This window comes from Eretmochelys imbricata, chromosome 10 (genome assembly GCF_965152235.1).
Source record: "Eretmochelys imbricata isolate rEreImb1 chromosome 10, rEreImb1.hap1, whole genome shotgun sequence".
Classification (NCBI taxonomy): domain Eukaryota; kingdom Metazoa; phylum Chordata; order Testudines; family Cheloniidae; genus Eretmochelys; species Eretmochelys imbricata.
In genome coordinates this window covers 51,528,416-51,545,814 of record NC_135581.1, presented here as the reverse complement: position 1 = coordinate 51,545,814, position 17,399 = coordinate 51,528,416, and the positions used below count along the sequence as shown (strand labels likewise).

The 17,399-nt window shown below is 40.7% G+C and overlaps 1 protein-coding gene across 1 annotated transcript in view; it reads right to left on the bottom strand.

The window, feature by feature from the left end:
- The window catches only part of HERC1 (HECT and RLD domain containing E3 ubiquitin protein ligase family member 1), a 214,249-nt gene that overhangs the window by 134,947 nt on the left and 61,903 nt on the right, over nucleotides 1–17,399 (bottom strand). The window contains exons 9-15 of the mRNA XM_077829256.1: nucleotides 16,772–16,916; nucleotides 16,505–16,676; nucleotides 14,961–15,095; nucleotides 8,197–8,362; nucleotides 4,700–4,825; nucleotides 1,590–1,811; nucleotides 144–296 (exon numbers count right to left, since the gene is read on the bottom strand). Coding sequence (XP_077685382.1) covers nucleotides 144–296; nucleotides 1,590–1,811; nucleotides 4,700–4,825; nucleotides 8,197–8,362; nucleotides 14,961–15,095; nucleotides 16,505–16,676; nucleotides 16,772–16,916 — 1,119 coding nt within the window. The remainder of the gene's footprint in view (nucleotides 1–143; nucleotides 297–1,589; nucleotides 1,812–4,699; nucleotides 4,826–8,196; nucleotides 8,363–14,960; nucleotides 15,096–16,504; nucleotides 16,677–16,771; nucleotides 16,917–17,399) is intronic.

Here is a 17,399-nt window from a genome sequence, read left to right as displayed (position 1 = left end):
AAACGTATTTTAGAAGGTTTCATCATGTATTAGACTGTAACTTCCAAATACACATTATTCAAATCTTATCCTACGTAGATGCTCACACAATGAAGAGGAGTAATGTTATATTTCCAGAAGATATGACCAAAAAGCCCACGTACCTCACTAACACTGTTGATATGACAATAAGCCAGCAATTGTTTCTGCAGTGAACACAACAGCTCATGAAGATGAGCAGGTTGGCTGTTTTCAGATGATGATGTCCCAAGTAAAAACTTATCACTATTCTTTTCCAACTCTCCAAAGGCTTGATCCTAATTAGACAAAAGGAATAATCACATATTGTCCATTTTAAAATATTATAATACTCTTAGTATCTTAAAATGAAAGTCTTTCACCTCCAAATATTTACAGTTGGGATTTACAAAAGAACCCAAGAAAGTCAATGGGAACTGCGCTCCTTACTCTCTTGGGTTCCTTTGAAAATCCCAGCCTACATAAATTTGGACAATCTGAAATCACAATCATTGAGATTTTTATAGCAGTCACTGTGACTGCTGTTATACAGTCAAGTATTTCTATTCTAAGAAGATTTTCAAAAGCACAAAGGACAGACAGGCATTAAGAGCTAGACACCACACATCTTTGTGCCTTTGAAAATCTCCCCATGAACCACAATATCCAGAGATATGCAATTGGACCTTTAAAATTTGTTCTGGGCTGACTGCTGACACATAAAGGTTTAGAAGAACATGTTAACATGATTAGTATTTTTCACTGTCTAATCTGGAGTGGAAGGGAAGAAAAATACCAGTTCAATTTTCACATAAGAATTCAGAAAGAAAAAGAAGTTAGCAGAGTTTCAGATACAAAGTTTGGTAGGGATTCAACTTGAATGTAAACTGCTCTGGGCTTGTCTTAGATGGACAGATAGTGCATAGTAAGCTGGGGTGTAAATCTATAGCGCTAGCATTCCATGCATTAACTGTCCATGCGGTAGCAGGGTCCATATGGACAGTTAGTGCACAGCACACTCATTCACTGTAGATTTACACCCCATTTTGGCATGCACTATCTAGACAAGCCCTTTAGGGAAGACCCTTAAAAACACCTGTCCACCTCACAGCCTCAGACACAGTAAGGCTTTGTCTGAGCCAGCAGTGGAAAGAACTCCAAGAACCTTTCAAGGATTGTCCATCTCTTCTACCCCACCTACTTCTGGGTTTGGGGAGAGGAACTTCTCAGCTGATAGGCTGCATAGAAGAGTGCAGCAGAAGCCCACTGGCTCACACAAATCTGGAGGGAGGATTTATGAACCCTTTTCATCTGTCTGGGGCACCATCCTGCATCTGGGAGCAACTATATATAAACAGAAGTCAAATGCAACAATAAGTATTACAACAATATATCGGACCCTTAGTATTAGGGATAGTAAATTAGTTTTAGTCCTGTTTTAGGGGGGAAATGAGGCTAGTGCAGGTTCCTGTTGCAGGTCTCTTGAACAAACATTAAAGGGGGAACATAATTATTTTACCCAAACGAAAGAGAATTTTTTAAAAATAACTTGATTACTACTATAAAAAATTAAGGACAAGCCCTAAACATACCGTGTAAAATCCTAAATTTCTTAGCAGAGTCTTCATTAAAATTTCAGCTAGATGAGTATCAGGATGGCTGCTCTGGACACCATATGTTTGATCAGAGAGGTTTCCATAGCCAACACATAGTGAGGAAACTTCTGTTGCATCAGATGGTGAACTATAACCAAGTAGCGAGGCTACATGGGTATGATCTTGCAAACTCGTCAGAATAATATCCAGTTGCATTCTCTAAAGGAAATAATTAGATAGGAACAATTGTTCTTGTTAGACAACTTGTTAGACAACAAAGTAATGAACTTCAAAAGTTAGAAATTTTTTCCTTTAACTATTAAAACACTTGGGTAATGTAACCACCTGCTAACCAAGTTTGATGACTAGCTTTCACTGCAGATTTTCCAAAGATAAGCACTCGATCAATATACTGGACTAGATGACAGTCTAAAGCAGGGATGGGCAAACTTTTTGGCCCGAGGGCCACATCTGGGTATGGAAATTGTATGGTGGGCCACGAATGCTCATGAAATTGGGGTTGGGGTACAGGAGGGGGTGTGGGCTCTGGCTGGGGGTGCAGGCTTTGGGGTAGGGCCAGAAATGAGGAGTTCAGGGTGCAGGAAGGGGCTTTGGGCTGGGGCAGGGGGGTGGGTTGTGGGAGAGAGATCAGGGCTGGGCACAGGAGGGGGGTCAAGGGTGCAGCCTCTGGGCAGCGTTTACCTCAAGCAGCTTCTCGGCACACACACGTGGAGCAGCCTTCGACCCCGCTACCTGGCTGGAGCATGGGAGCAGGGCAAGCCCCAGACCCTGCTCCGCAGCGGGAGCTCGAGGGCCGGATTAAACTGGCTGGAGGGCCGGATGTGGCCCGCAGGCCATAGTTTGCCCACCCCTGCTCTAAAGATATCTAGGATGCTTTAGAGAGAATTAACTCAATATTCCCATCATTCAGGGGGACAGAACAGATGCCAGACTAGAAGATCCTCTCCAACTCAGTCTTAAGAAACTGTGGCTAACAAATTCACAATGCTCTTCATAATGACTTAGCAAAACAACAGCATAAATGAAGCTCAAGCAGAAAAAATTCAGTAAATTTGTATTATTTATGGTAATTGTGAGGTCTAGAGGTTTAAGCGAACAATTACAAACCACAGAAGAGAGCACATAACTTCATGGAAGAAGATGAAAAAAAGCAACTTAGAGTCACCATATCCTACAGTCAACCTTTTCCAGCTTTGTATTGTGGTACTCTCAGTACACAAGGTTTTGTAAAAGACAGAATGGGTAAAGGAAAGAAGAATTTTGTTTTTAAACACTTTTCACTACAACATTTTAGTGTACTGCTCATGTCATACAATTTAGAATGTAAGAATCTTCTTTTAATCTGTAGACCACACTACTTTTGCTAACTGTATAATCAGCGTCAGACAATTACTAGGCATAACCAACAGTTACATTGTTAAATATCCTTGGTGTCATCTCAGCATGTTGGAATCAGATTTTACAGAGTTTTGTACAATTCTCAATGCATTAATAAATAAGGTATCCATGCAGTATGCCCATATTTTAGTTTATTCTGTCTGTAACATCCACCTTGTCATAAATTATTCACTTGATTCAGTGCAGCCTTTTGAAAGCCAAAACTGCCCATTAAACTGCCTATATTTAACCCAGCCAAGCTTCACTCATCTGACTGTACGATATCCTATCTTATACCATGCTTCCATATAACTTTGGACAAATCTCATACTTAAGTTTTAATTCCTTTGACCTAAAGGTGAGAGTTACATTAACAAAAGTACACTAATGTGGATATACTTATGAAATCCTTTAAACCTATCCCAATGCCTTTGTTCTGAGATGCTCCACACTGCTTGTCTGTATGCACTGTAATCACTATCAGTTAACAGGGGATAAGTTAAATTATAAGGAGTAGCGAAAACTCCAGTCTACTAACTATTATACAGGAGGTCAGGCTAGATGGTCACAATGGCCCCTTCTGGCCATATAATCTATAAATCTATGAAGATACCAGGGTTCTTAGTTTGTGCTGGCCCTAGTGTACTGTACTTTGAGAAACAATCTTCCAGTTTTGTTAGAATTCGTATCATAATTCTGACATCATTCTAGTACACTGTATACTCCATAGTACTCAAGTTTAAAGGCCGTGATTATCCTATGTGACAGCTGCCCAATGTTATTTTAAACTTAAGGCTCAAATGCTGAAGACCCACAGTTCCCATCCATTTCAAATCAGGGAAAGGTCTTTTTGTTCTGTGTCTGTAGCATGCCTAACACAATGGGGTCCTGGTCCATGACTAAGGCTCCTAGGCACTACAGTAATAAATAACTAAAACAAACAAACAAAGGTCTGTCTTTAACTTCCCACTCTATGATGGGGTGGGCAAGAGGAATGTCTCAACAGGATATTCCCCACTCCTCAAATGAAGCACTGCTAAATGTAACTCCTCTGCCCAGCAGTGAATCACTAGGCCTGCTTTTCTTCTTTCCCACAAGGAAGGAAAGGTATACAGAGAACCTGGTCTGAAGCACACTCTACTCCAAGATACCACTGTAGCTTATGCTCACTCATTTCACTAATAGAAGTATAGGATCTTTACCACTGGGGTTTGGGTTATAAACATTATGGGGAAGGATAGCCATCCACACACACTGGATAGCTGAGATTTAGGCTCCTGGACTACACACCCCGTGAGGAGTTAAAATTTGTATTCTGTTCCTGATTCTACGATTGACTTGTTGGATGACACTTGGCAAGTCATCCAACCCTTTTGTGTTAATCTCAGTTGCTCACATTTGTAAAAACAGGGACACTAATACTTATCCACTTTTGGAAAGTGCTGTAAAATCTATGTATAAAAAGCATTACACAAGTATTCTGATTATTAGTACAGAACCACAAGATCTAATTCCAGCACTTTTCTTTACTTTTGAAAAAAGATTTAGGGCACCAGCAACATAAGATTTTTAAATTTACATTGTTCAGATTTGTTTAATTAGATTGGCTCTCAACAGCAATTGACCTTCAAACTGCTCCAGGTGTATCTTCTAATATAGGTATTCACATAATTACTTTCAAAGGGTGACATAGTTTTACAAGGCCTTACCTGTCCCTTTGATAAGCTCTCCCATCTATCAGGGCCTTGGGGTAGAAGAGAATGCAGCAATTCCATTCTTTCTCGCAAAGGAGGCAGTAGCATAGTTGCACCTACTGACAGAGTCTCAATTACAACCTAACATGAAAGGAGAGGGGGAGACAACACTTTATATTTTGAAATATTTTTCTATCAACATAATGGCTCAGGGACTCATTCACCTGCACATCTACTCATTTGATAGATGCCATCATGTGCCAGCAATGCCCGTCTGCCATGTACATTGGCCAAACTAGACAGTCTACATAAAAGAATAAATGGACACAAATAGGACATCAGGAATGGTAACATAGACAAGCCTATAAGAGAACACTTCAATCTTCCTGAACGTTCTATAACAGATTTAAAAGTAGCCATACTTGAACTAAAAAACTTCAGAAACAGACCTCAAAGAGAAAAGGAGTACTTGTGGCACCTTAGAGACTAACCAATTTATTTGAGCATAAGCTTGAAGTGAGCTGTAGCTCACGAAAGCTTATGCTCAAATAAATTGGTTAGTCTCTAAGGTGCCACAAGTACTCCTTTTCTTTTTGCAAATACAGACTAACACGGCTGTTACTCTGAGACCTCAAAGAGAAACTGCAGAACTAAAATTCATTTGCAAATTTAACACCATTAATTTGGGCTTGAATAGGGACTGGGAGTGGCTGGCACACTACAAAAGCAACTTTCCCTCTCCTGGAATTGACACCAACTCATCAATTATTGGAAGTGGACTACACCCACCCTGATTGAATTGGCCCTGTCAACACAGGTTCTCCACTTGTGAGGTACCTCCCTTCTCTTCATGTGTCAGTATAATAAATGGTTTAATAAATCTGTAAGTTTCACTCCATGCATCTGAAGAAGTGGGTTTTTTACCCACAAAAGCTTCTGCCCAAATAAACTGGTTAGTCTTTAAGGTGCCACCGGACTCCTTGTTGTTTTTGTAAATTTGGTTAGTGCACTAGCTTTTCTTACTTTCTAGGAATGTGTGTTCAAACCCTGATTGAGCCCAAACCCAAATAGCAAATTACTTAATTTCTTCCTAGTTCTTTCAAAATACATCAGTAAACCACTCAAATATTAACACAATTTGGTATGATTGGTAGTCCCTGCTAAAGAGAGGCCTATGGCTGGAAGAGCAGTTTTATGTATTTAAGATGTAGGACAATATCCACACATCCTAACATACTGCATCTTTCACTTGTGTCTTTTTAAGCTTTTTAGAGCAGAGACTTTATTTTTACCAGTTTACACAGCACCACCCACACTTGGCTCAAATCACAGTGGTGCCCTAAAGGATAGTAAGGCTGCTTTGAAAACTGCACCTAAAGCGGGCCTAAAATTCCACCCTATAATTACTTTAGTCTCAAAATTTAACAACTCACTCAAGAGTGATTTATTTCCACATAATTTTTTGTTCAAAAAGATTCTAACTTCAGCAGAGGAAAGAGTTTGCAAAATGAGCTAGTGCTGAAAATTCAGACTTCCTCACTTTTTCAGACTAGTACAACTACAGAACCAGTGTCTTGACAAATTCCAAAAATTACACAATAATAGGACCAATTTAAATTTAAAGTAGGGCTGTCCATTAATCAGTTTTAATCGCACTGTTAAACAATAGAATACCAATTGCAAATTATTAAATATTTTGGATATTTTCCTACATTTTCATATATATATATATACACACACACACACATATATAGTATTCTGTGCTGTAATTGAAATCAAAGTGTATATTATTTTTATCACAAATATTTGCACTGTAAAAATGATAAAATAGTATTTTTCAACTCACCTCATACAAGTACTGTAGTGCAATCTCTTTGTAGTGAAAGTGCAACTTACAAATGTATTTTTTTTTGTGTTACGTAATTGCACTCGACACAAAACAATGTAAAACTTCACAGAGCCTACAAGTCCACACTGTCCTACTTCTTGTTCAACCAATCGCTAAGACAAACAAGTTTGTTTACATTTCCAGGTGATAAAGCTGCCCTCTTATTTACAATGTCACCTGAAAGTGAGAACAGGCATTTGCATGGCACTTTTGTAGCTGGCATTGCAAGGTATTTACAAGCCAGATATGATAAACATTCGTATGTCCCTTCATGCTTCGGCCACCATTCCAGAGGACATGCTTCCATGCTGATGACGCTTGTTAAAAATATAATGTGTTAATTAAATTTGTGATTGAACTCCTTGGGGGAGAATTGTATGTCCCCTGCTCTGTTCTACCCGCATTCTGCCATTTATTTCATGTTATAGCAGTCTCGGATGATGACCCAGCACATGTTGTTCGTTTTAAGATTACTTTCACTGCAGATTTGACAAAACGCAAAGATGGTACCAACGTGAGATTTCTAAAGATAGCTGCAGCACACGACACAAGGTTTAAGAATCTGAAGTGCCTTCCAAAAAACGGAGAGGGACGAGGTGTGGGGCATGCTTTCAGAAGTCTTAAAAGAGGAACACTCTGATGCAGAAACTACAGAACCTGAACTACCAAAAAAGAAAATCAACCTTCTGTTGGTGGCACCTGTCTCAGATGATGAGAATGAACATGAATCAGTCCGCTCTGCTTTGGATGGTTATCGAGCAGAACCTGTTATCAGCATGGATGCCTGTCCCCTGGAATGGTGGTTGACGCACGAAGGGACATATGAATCTTTAGCTCATCTGACACACAAATATCTTGTGACTCCACCTACTACAGTGCCATGCGAATGCCTGTTCTCGCTTTCGGGTGACTACTGTAAACAAGAGGTGGGCAACATTTACTCCTGCAAATGTTAACAAACTTGTTTTTCTGAGCGATTGGCTGAAGAAGAAGTAGGACTGAGTGGACTTGTAGGCTCTAAAGTTTTACATTGTTTTGTTTTTGAGTGCAGTTATTTTTTTGGTACATAATTCTACATTTGTAAGTTCAACTTTCATGATAAAGAGATTGCACTACAGTACTTGTATGAGGTGAACTGAAAAATATTTGTTTTTTACAGTGCAAATATCTGTAATCAAAACCAACAATATAAAGTGAGCACTGTCTACTTTGTATACTGTGTTGCAATTGAAATCAATATATTTGAAAATGTAGATCATCATCCAAAAATATTTAATAAAATTTCAGCTGGTATTCTGTTGTTTAGTAGTGCGATTAAAACTGCAATTAATCGCGATTAATTTTTTTGAGTTAATCGCGTGAGTTAACTGAGATTAATTGACAGCCCTAATAATATAGCTATATAAGTATGATAAAAAAGCCAACTGAAGTTATACTGAGGTTCAGATATCTATTCATCATCAATAACTATTTAACAAACTGGCTCAATTTACAACTCAAAACTGGATTTTAAATCAGTACATCAAATATTGATAATAATAAGGTACCATTTTTACAAAATATCTTTTCTGATCTTAACTATACATCAAAGAGAATTGGATGTGAATTAAATAAAATTACTTACTTCCTGTATTTCATCTGGGACAGAGGAGTCCATCAACCTAAACAGCAAATTCCGAAGTGGGCCTGCCTGCCTTCCAAGAATGCTAGTAGCTACTCCTCCAGCTAACGCAAGAGCAAGATGATTAGAAAGTAACTTCAGGCACAACTTGAGGAAACTGTGATGTTCTCTGCAAAACAAAATGTTGTTGTTAATCTTGCCTGTAAATCAGCTTTGACAATACAAGTTTAGGTCCCATGGGGGAACCGGGTCTTATACATGAGAATATAATCTTTCCAGGCCTCTCAAAAATCTTATTGATGTTCTAATATAAAAGACAGATTGGTTATCCACCTGAGGGTGGAAGGCCGAGATAGCTGCTAGGTGGACCTTTATCGAGCTAATGGCCAAAACCTTGCCGTTTTAGGCACAAAAGATAGACCAAGATATGCAGGATTGAAGAATGCATCGGCGAAACTGCAGAACCAGACCATCTAGAGAAACACTTCCACTTAGACAGGCAAGTAGACTTAGTAGATAGTATTCTACTATCCAACAGCACATCTTGAAACTCTTTTGAACACATTTGCTCCCTAGAATCTAACTATGGAGCATCCATGCTGCTAGATGGAATGTCTGCAGGTTTGAATGGCGCAAGCGACCAGAGTTTTGAGAAATCAGATCCGGGTCCAATGGAAGTGGTATCAGCTTTCACCAAAAGGGACAGGAGGTTGCTCGACCAGCGCAACAGGAAAGCATCTGTCATGGAACCCAGACTGTGACCCTGTAGGGAACAAAATTGCTGGCATTTCCTCTTGTATCTCACTGCAAACAGGTCTACCTGGGGACTCCCCAGAGCTGGAAAATGGATCTGGTTACATCAGAAGGGACCACTCGTGGTGACTCGTAAATGACCTGCTTAGATAATCTGCCAACGCATTCTGTACTCTGAGAAGGTAATAGACTTTGAGATAAATTGAGCTGGCAATGCAAAAATCCCATAAACAAATTGCATCTTGGCAGAACAGGGATGAGCAGGCCCCTTCTTGTTTGTAGAAACAGAACAATGCTGCTGTGTTGTCTGTGACAGTGAGCAGGCGTCTTCCCTTGATATGGGGTAGAAAACCTGACATGCCAGCCAGATAGCTGCCAACCCCCTGATATTTATGTTAAGAGTTAGGTCCTTTGTGAACCATATCCCCTGTGAGTGAAGGAACCCAGACAAACCCCTCAACCTACGGCAGATACATCCATTACTAGCATTAGCGATGGTTGAGGAGGGACAAATGGAACTCCTATGCAGACATTAGTGGGGTTCGTCCACCAATCTACAGTGTCTAAAATGTGAGGGGGGGGCCCTTGACCATAGTGGTCAGATGGTGACAGCACAGCAAAAATACTGAGGCCAGCCAACCTTGTAGAGTCCTCAGATACAATCTGGCATACCAGACTATATATGTACAAGAGGCTGTTTGTCCCAGACGCCTCATACAATTCCATACAGTTGTGATTGGGTAAGTCTTGAGATCTAAAATGATGGATTGAGTTGTCTGAATCCTTGTCTCTGGAAGGAAAAAAATGGTTACCTAACTCTCTAACTATTGTTCTCTGAGATGTGCTGAACAAGTCCATTCAACTGTAGGTTTGTGCATGCCTCATGCACAGCTGTCAAAGATTTTTCCCTTAGCAGTACCCATCAGGGCAGGGCAAGGGCCCTCTGGTGCCTTGTGCCACTGCACGCATGCATAAAGAGGCACGCTGTCCCCAACCTTCCTCAGTTTTTTCACACCAGAAAGACTCTGATAAAGAGGGGAAGGCAGGCAGGTCATGGAATGAACATGTGCAACGCATTTTGAAGAACAGTTACAGAAAACCAGTTTTGCTTCTTCGAGTCATTGCACATGTCCATTCTACTGTAGTGATTCACAAGCAGTTCAAACTGGCAGGGGGCTTAGAGTCTACTTAAACAAGGATTAAAGGACAACTTGTCCAAACCTGGCATCCTCTCTGGATTGATGAGATATGGCATAGTGAGAGGCAAACGTATGGAGCAATGCCCATGTAGCTGCCTTACATATATCCAGAACTGGAACCCTAACCTGCAACCTGGTTGAGTGAGCCATTACTCTACTCGGAGGTGTGATGTCAACCAGCTGGTAAGATAAACAAAAGCAGCTGGAGATCCAGGCGGAGATCCTCCAAGTTGAGACTGGTTGGCCCTTTACTCTATCTGAAATGATGAAGAAGAGTTTAGTCGAAGACCTGAATGACCTAATCCAGTCTTGATAAAAGGTCAAAGCTCTTCTAACATCAAGAGTATGAAGCATTTCTTTCCCTTTACAGGAATGACACTTTGGAAAGAACGTTGGTAGATAATCTCGTGATTTAAATTCAATTTGGAGACCACTTTAGACAGGAATTTAGGGTGAAGCCAAAGTAAAACCTTGTCCCTAAAGAAAATTGTATAGGGAGGCTCTGACACTAAAGCTCATAGCCAAGGTTATGGCAACAAGGAAAGCTACTTTCACTGACATGTGTAATAAGAACAAGTTGCAAGCAGCTCAGGGGGTGGGGAACATCAACTTTGCTAGTACTAAACTTAAGCTCAACTGTGAAATATGATAAACCTATAGGTATAATCTGAACAAATCCTTCAGAAACCTGATGGACATGGGGTTTGAAAAAAATTGATCCGTTATCCACAGGTAGATGGAAAGCGGATACCACTCCCAGATGAACTCTAATCAAACTAAGAGCCAATCCTTTAAGAACAAAAGATAGTCCAAGACGTGGCTAATCAGATCTTGAGCTAGAGGAATGCGCCTCTGAGGGATCAGGTATAAAATCTCTTCCATTTAGCAAAGTAAGCAGACCTAGTGAAGGCTTCCTGCTATTCAGTAGGACTTCCTGTATCCCTTCAGAGCAAACTTGTTCCAAAATTGTCACCCACAAAGAATCAACACAATCAGCTAGAAAGCTTGAAGTCTGGGATGAGGAAATAAAACGTTGTGCTGGGAGATAAGATACACCTCTCTCAGGAACAACAGTTGAGGTCTGACTGATTTTCAACCCTATTAGCGATATCAATGTTGATGGGGCTATGCAGGGGCTATTAGAACAAGGTGAGCAGAATCTTGCTTACCTTTGGATAAGACTTTCAGCTGAGGCCCCCTCGGGGAGGAAAAAGATGACTTTTGTTTTTTCTTGCTGCAAACATGCCCACTTTGGGAGTTCCCCACTGCTGGAATATGGATCTTGAAATGCCCAGTCAGAGAGATGACTTGTGGTGGCCTGTGAACAACCTGGTCAGGTGGTCTGCCAGAGAGTTTTGAACTCCTGGAAGGTAAGGTGCTTTCGGGTTGATGGAACTGATAATGCAAAAGTTCCATAGGAGGATTGCTTCCTGGCATAACATTGTGGATCAGGCCCCTCCTCGTTTGTTTACATAAAACATAGTTGCTGTGTTGTCCATGAGCACCAATAAGTTCCACGTCCTGATGTGTGGAAGGAATGCCATGTAAGCTAGGTGGATGGCACAGAGCTCCCTAACATTTATATGGAGTCAGATCCCGGGGAGACCAACGCCCCTGACTCTGAAGGCAACCTAAGTGAGCGTCAGTTGTGGAGGGGCAAAAGGAACTCTCTTGCAAACATCAGCAGAATCTATCCACCAGTCCAGGGAGGATAAGACCCCATGGGTATACTTGAACCACACTGTCTGCATGATAACAGGCTGGTGAATACACCGAGGCTATCCAACCCTGTAAATGTCTGAGGTGCAGTCTGGCATGCTGTATCTCGTAAGTTCATGCTGCCACGTGACCTAGAAGTTTGAGGCAGTTCCAAACTTTGATGATAGGATGCACCTTTAGACCTAGAGCAATAAGACACAGCTTGGAACCTCTGCTATGGTAGGAAAGCCCTGGCTTTTGTAGAGTCCAGGACTGCCCCAATTAATTCTATTCTTTGTACAGATGGCAGGACAGATTTCTATGCATTGATTAGTAGCTCCAGTACATCAAAAGTGGATTGAATACTGCCAATGCTGGAAAGCACAAGATCTGGACCAGGCTCTTACTTGCCAGTCAGGTAAGGAAACACATGGACTCCTAACAGTCAGGATGATGGTGCAGAGGCCATGGTCCTAGCAGCCAAGTCAGCTGCATCCAAATCAGCCTGCAGTGAAGTTCTTCCCATCAACTTCCCTTTATCGACCAGAGAAAGGAACTTCTGCTCAGTCTCCTCAGGCAACTTGTTCTTAGATTTTAGAATAACATCACAGATCTTAAAATCATATCACCCTAATAAAGCCTGTTGGCTGGCGATTCTAAGCTATAACCCTGCCATAGAATACATTTTTCTCAGCAAGTCCAGCTTTTTTGCATCCCTTGACTTAGGGGTAGATGCCGGATTTGCCTAGCATTCCCTCTCGTTGGCAGCCGAGACAACCAGTCACCCTGGAGGGGCCTGGGAATAAAAATGCTCAAAACCCTCGGTGGTCACAATACCTGCACTCCACTAGCTTTGCTGTGGGAGGGAGGAGAGTTTGCCAGAGAGCCTTGTTAGGTTCTAAAATTGCTTCATTAATTGGCAGAGCCACTTGAGATGGAGCAGCAGAGGCATCGACGAGGCAGTGAGAAGATTCCCTAACTGCCTCCACCTGAATATCTATGGCCAAAAGCCCCCCTTTTTTAAGAGCTCCTGGTGAGCCTTGCAGTCATCAGGAAGAGGCAAAAACACCCCCAAAGAAACTGCTTCATCTGGAGAGGAGGATGAAACTAGCCCAGATTTAGGCTGTGCCTCCTTGGTTAGCTGTCCTGACAGATGTTCCTCAACACTTTCTTCCTGCTCAGTACCAGACTCAGTAGCAGGTTCAGGAGGGGATCGATGAGTTGATTTCCCACGTCTATCCAAGGAAACTGAATGTGACTGACATAGGGAGGATTCAGAAGGGGAAGGAAACCCTGACTCACAAGTTCAGAAAGGCCAGTGAAAGAGTGCTGGACCCTAGTGTCACAGGTCACATGTCCATGTCGGCACCAGTTTCAGGGTCTTACAAATACCCCAAGTAGTAAGGTCTAGGACAGGCGTAGGCAACCTATTGCACGTGTGCCAAAGGGGGCATGCGAGCTGATTTTCAGTGGCACTCACACTGCCCGGGTCCTGGCCACCAGTCTGGGGGGCTCTGCATTTTAATTTAATTTTAAATGAAGCTTCTTAAACATTTTAAAAACCTTATTTACTTTACATACAACAATAGTTTAGTTATATATTATAGACTTACAGAAAGAACTTCTAAAAACATTAAAATGTATTACTGGTAAGCAAAACCTTAAATTAGAGTGAATAAATGAAGACTTGGCACACCACTTCTGAAAGGTTGCCGACCTGTGGTCTAGGAGAAGAGTGGCAAGACACACTTTGCACCTGGGAAACATAAGAGTCAACCTCCAAGTCAGAAGAGTTGCTTTCTCCTGACCACAGAGGGGCCAATCCAGTCGGCTCTGGGAACTGGTGCCAGGAGTCCAGGGAAAAGCAAAGACAAGACATTATTGCTTGCTTACATCTCTACAGTACCAAAGAATAAGAGCTCCAGAATGGAGCTGACTTGATGCTGGGCACTATACTGAGGAAGCTGAAGTCAAGCGGTCTACCGCTACAGGAGGAGTGATCTCCTACACTACTGTGGAGACCGGCACCAATAAGCTCAGCAAGCCTCTTGCAGCTTGAGGGACAGTCTCTGACTGGTAGACAAGATATATAGATAGTGCCAAAGATGATGAAGATGCTGCTTTGGACTCTAGACTTGATAGTGCCTAGCTCAGCACCACAATCAACGGTGTCGACCCAGCTGATCGATGAGTTGAGGAGTGCTTTGATTTTAACTGCACTCTATTCAACACTCTGTTCCCTTTCTTGGAAGGCTGAGGGACCAGAGAGATCTGCTTCTCCCAGCAGTGTCCTTGGAAGCCTTCTACTTTTTCCTTGGCAGTGGTGATGGAGAGCAGTGCTGCATCAGACTTGGTGCACGTCTCACAGATGCTGAAGTTCTTGGTACCATCTCTGACCGAGAAGGCGCTGAAGGTGGTCTCAGAACAGCCTCCATCAAAAGAAACTTCAGCCTACCTTCTCCATCTTTCTTAAGCTTGAAGTTCTTGCAAATCTGGTACTGATCCCTAATATAAGACTCATGCTAGCACTTCAAACTAGAGTGCGGGTTTCTCACAGGCATGGGCTTAAAGCACTCCAGACAGGGCTTGAATCCCAGTGCCCAATGCATCCCTTGGTACCAATAATGGAACCCCAAACTTGGCGAATTGAGAATAAATTAACTCAACAAATACTAACTAACCCTAATGACTAAACAAATATGTAATTACATGTAAGAAAAAACAGCTGAGAGCACTTGTTAAAGCAAAGCCGACAGATTAAAACAATCATCACAGGCAGTAAGAAGGAACTGAGGGGGGCCAGGGGCAGCTCCTCCCTGAATACATGTATGCAGTGGCTTGCTACTGCACAAGGCACACAAGCTACCTCGATGTGTACCACTGAGGGGAAAAAATTTTGACAATGGTCCTTGGGATGTACACACACCAAGAGCGGAATGCACATGTGTAATCACTCAAAGAAGAGTAGTTTGATTTTTGGCATTGAAAAAAATATTGTATTGCAAAACAAAATATATCTGAAATGCGAAGGCTGTTTAATCCAGGAAACCAAAATCCCAAATCTTTACTATTAAAAACAAAAAAACAAAACCAAATATGTATATACTGTATAGATACCTTGATGAAGGGAAAGGAAGAGGAGGAATCTCACTGTTAATTTTATCACAGTACCGCTCAAGAAAGGAGCGCAGATGGGAGAAGGTACTTTCTTCCAGGTCTACACAATAAGGTCTGTGCCATGCAACAACTTGTCTGGAATCAAACATAAGAAATGCATGAAGTACACTGAAATAAATGTACATGTAAAACATGCAACTATCTGTATAATAAATTAACAGTTACAGTAAACTAATACGGTTGTCACGTCAAGGACACTATCATTGCATTCATTGGCAGCAGGGACACTTGCTGGGATTATCTGGGTTTCTCTCACTTAATTCTCTGCCATTGCAGGGACCTCAGTCCCTCCTATTCTCTGCCTGTGGCACATAACCGTTTAGTCTCCTGTGGGCTATAATACATAGGTCTAAGTTTGGTTGTTGGGTTCAGTGACTCTGAGTAGTGTTGGTGGCCTGTGATATACAGGAGGTCAGACTAAATGATATGGTGGTTCCTTCTGGCTTAAAACTCTAAGGTTTTGGCTCATAGCTTGACCTAACAAAATAGTTATCTGATTGGGGCAGAAAATCTTCCTGATGCTTGTAGCTAGTTTCTCTTTTTTCTGTAAATGTCTCTCTAAATCAAACACTGAGCAACTAAAACAAAATATGTGCTTTTATGGGTACCTCAAATATAGGGACATGGGATTTTTTTTGAAGCTGATTCTTAGAGGAGCTGTAAAACATTCTCAAAACTAGTTTGGCATCATGAAAGTTACTAATTAACTACAGAAATTTTGACATAATACTGACAGTTTGAAGGGATGCAGTCATTTGATGTTATATGAAATTAACTAATTTTTGAAATTCCAATTTCCACTATAGCTCCCTTTAAAACAGAAGGTTTTGAAAAAAAAATTCTGTCATCCTTAAAAAAATTGTTAAGAGTTTCTCTAGTTCTATGTTGCTTTTTATCAGGGTCTTTTCTGTTAAACTGCTTCAGCTTCAAGCATGGACAAGGCCTAACAAACAAATGATTTAGGTCAACCAGAGCAAACACCTACATGGACACACTTATTTTGATGTTAGAATGGCTTATTTCAGTTAAGTAATAACAATTCCCAATTAAGTTAAACTAAAAAAGCCTCTCAAACTGAAGTGTGTCTATCCTTGAGGTTTGTTTACACAAGACCTGAGACATTTTTTTTCTTGCTAATAGATTATACAGGGAAACAATGTAACTGACACAAAGTGCTGTCATATCCACAAAATAAACAAACTTGAAAAACAATTATTTTTCAACTTTTCAGTTTTATTAACCTTAAATGTTCTTTGTCCAATAGTAGGTACAAAGCTTTCAGAGAAAATATTTCTGAATTGACAGTGTCCCTATCTGTTATAGCTGTTAAACACGAATCACAATGATAAAAAAAACCAAAACAGAAAATCTTTAAAGCATTATAAACAGAACTATTACAATACTGTGATGTACAATGCTGTTAACAAGTACAATTAAAAATTTTAACATACATCAGGTTATTTTTATAAAATGTAGTATTTTACCTGTCCCTTGGAAGGGCCGTCCAGGCAAGGCTATGCGACGTGCCAGCTGAAATCTGTTGAATTGCTATTCCGTCTAAACCACTTACTTTCTTTGGTTTAGTAATGGGACCAGTGGAATTTCCCTGACCGCACTGTCCCATGGAATTGTTACCCCAAGCATAAACTTCATTATCTAAAGAGACAATCAAAGAAGGAAATAAAATGTGTGGCTCAGTGTCTTTTAATCAAAGATGATTATAAACACCCTATATACCATATTTATATTACCATGAGAAAGTGCCAAACAATGGCTGTCACCAATTGAAGTATCAACTATTCTTGTAGCAGCCAGCTCTTCAATCAGCTTGGGTCTAAGAGCAGTAGCTTCTGAAGAACCACAGCCTAGGCATGCACCACAGCCCCACGCATATACCTAAAAACACAAATATACATATAGGTTTCAAACACAATATTATTGGTATTTGTCAAGAGACAGAGCTACAGAAGAGAGTGTGTGTGTAATTACTGCAATTATACCTGTAATTGCACAAGCAAGTTATGTATGTATACTTGTATTTATGCACTCTGTACAAATCTGGGCTCTGATATACCCACTTATATAAAAATTCCTGACTGCTTCATAAATTAATTATACACATTATGCCACGGAAAATTCTTCAGGATAACAATTCTCCAATATACAACACAAGAAAAAATATTTGAGAAATTAAATGACCTCAAACCTCCATAATTTCCAAAATCATCATTACACATAAGCTATAAAAGATTATTCTCCTGTTTTTAGTCCCAACATTATTTGGTATATAAAACATTCTGTTGTGGGTAAATTTAATCCAGAATTCCTTCCCATTTGTAGGCTTAAATTTCATTCAATCACACCTCACAATACCTTTAC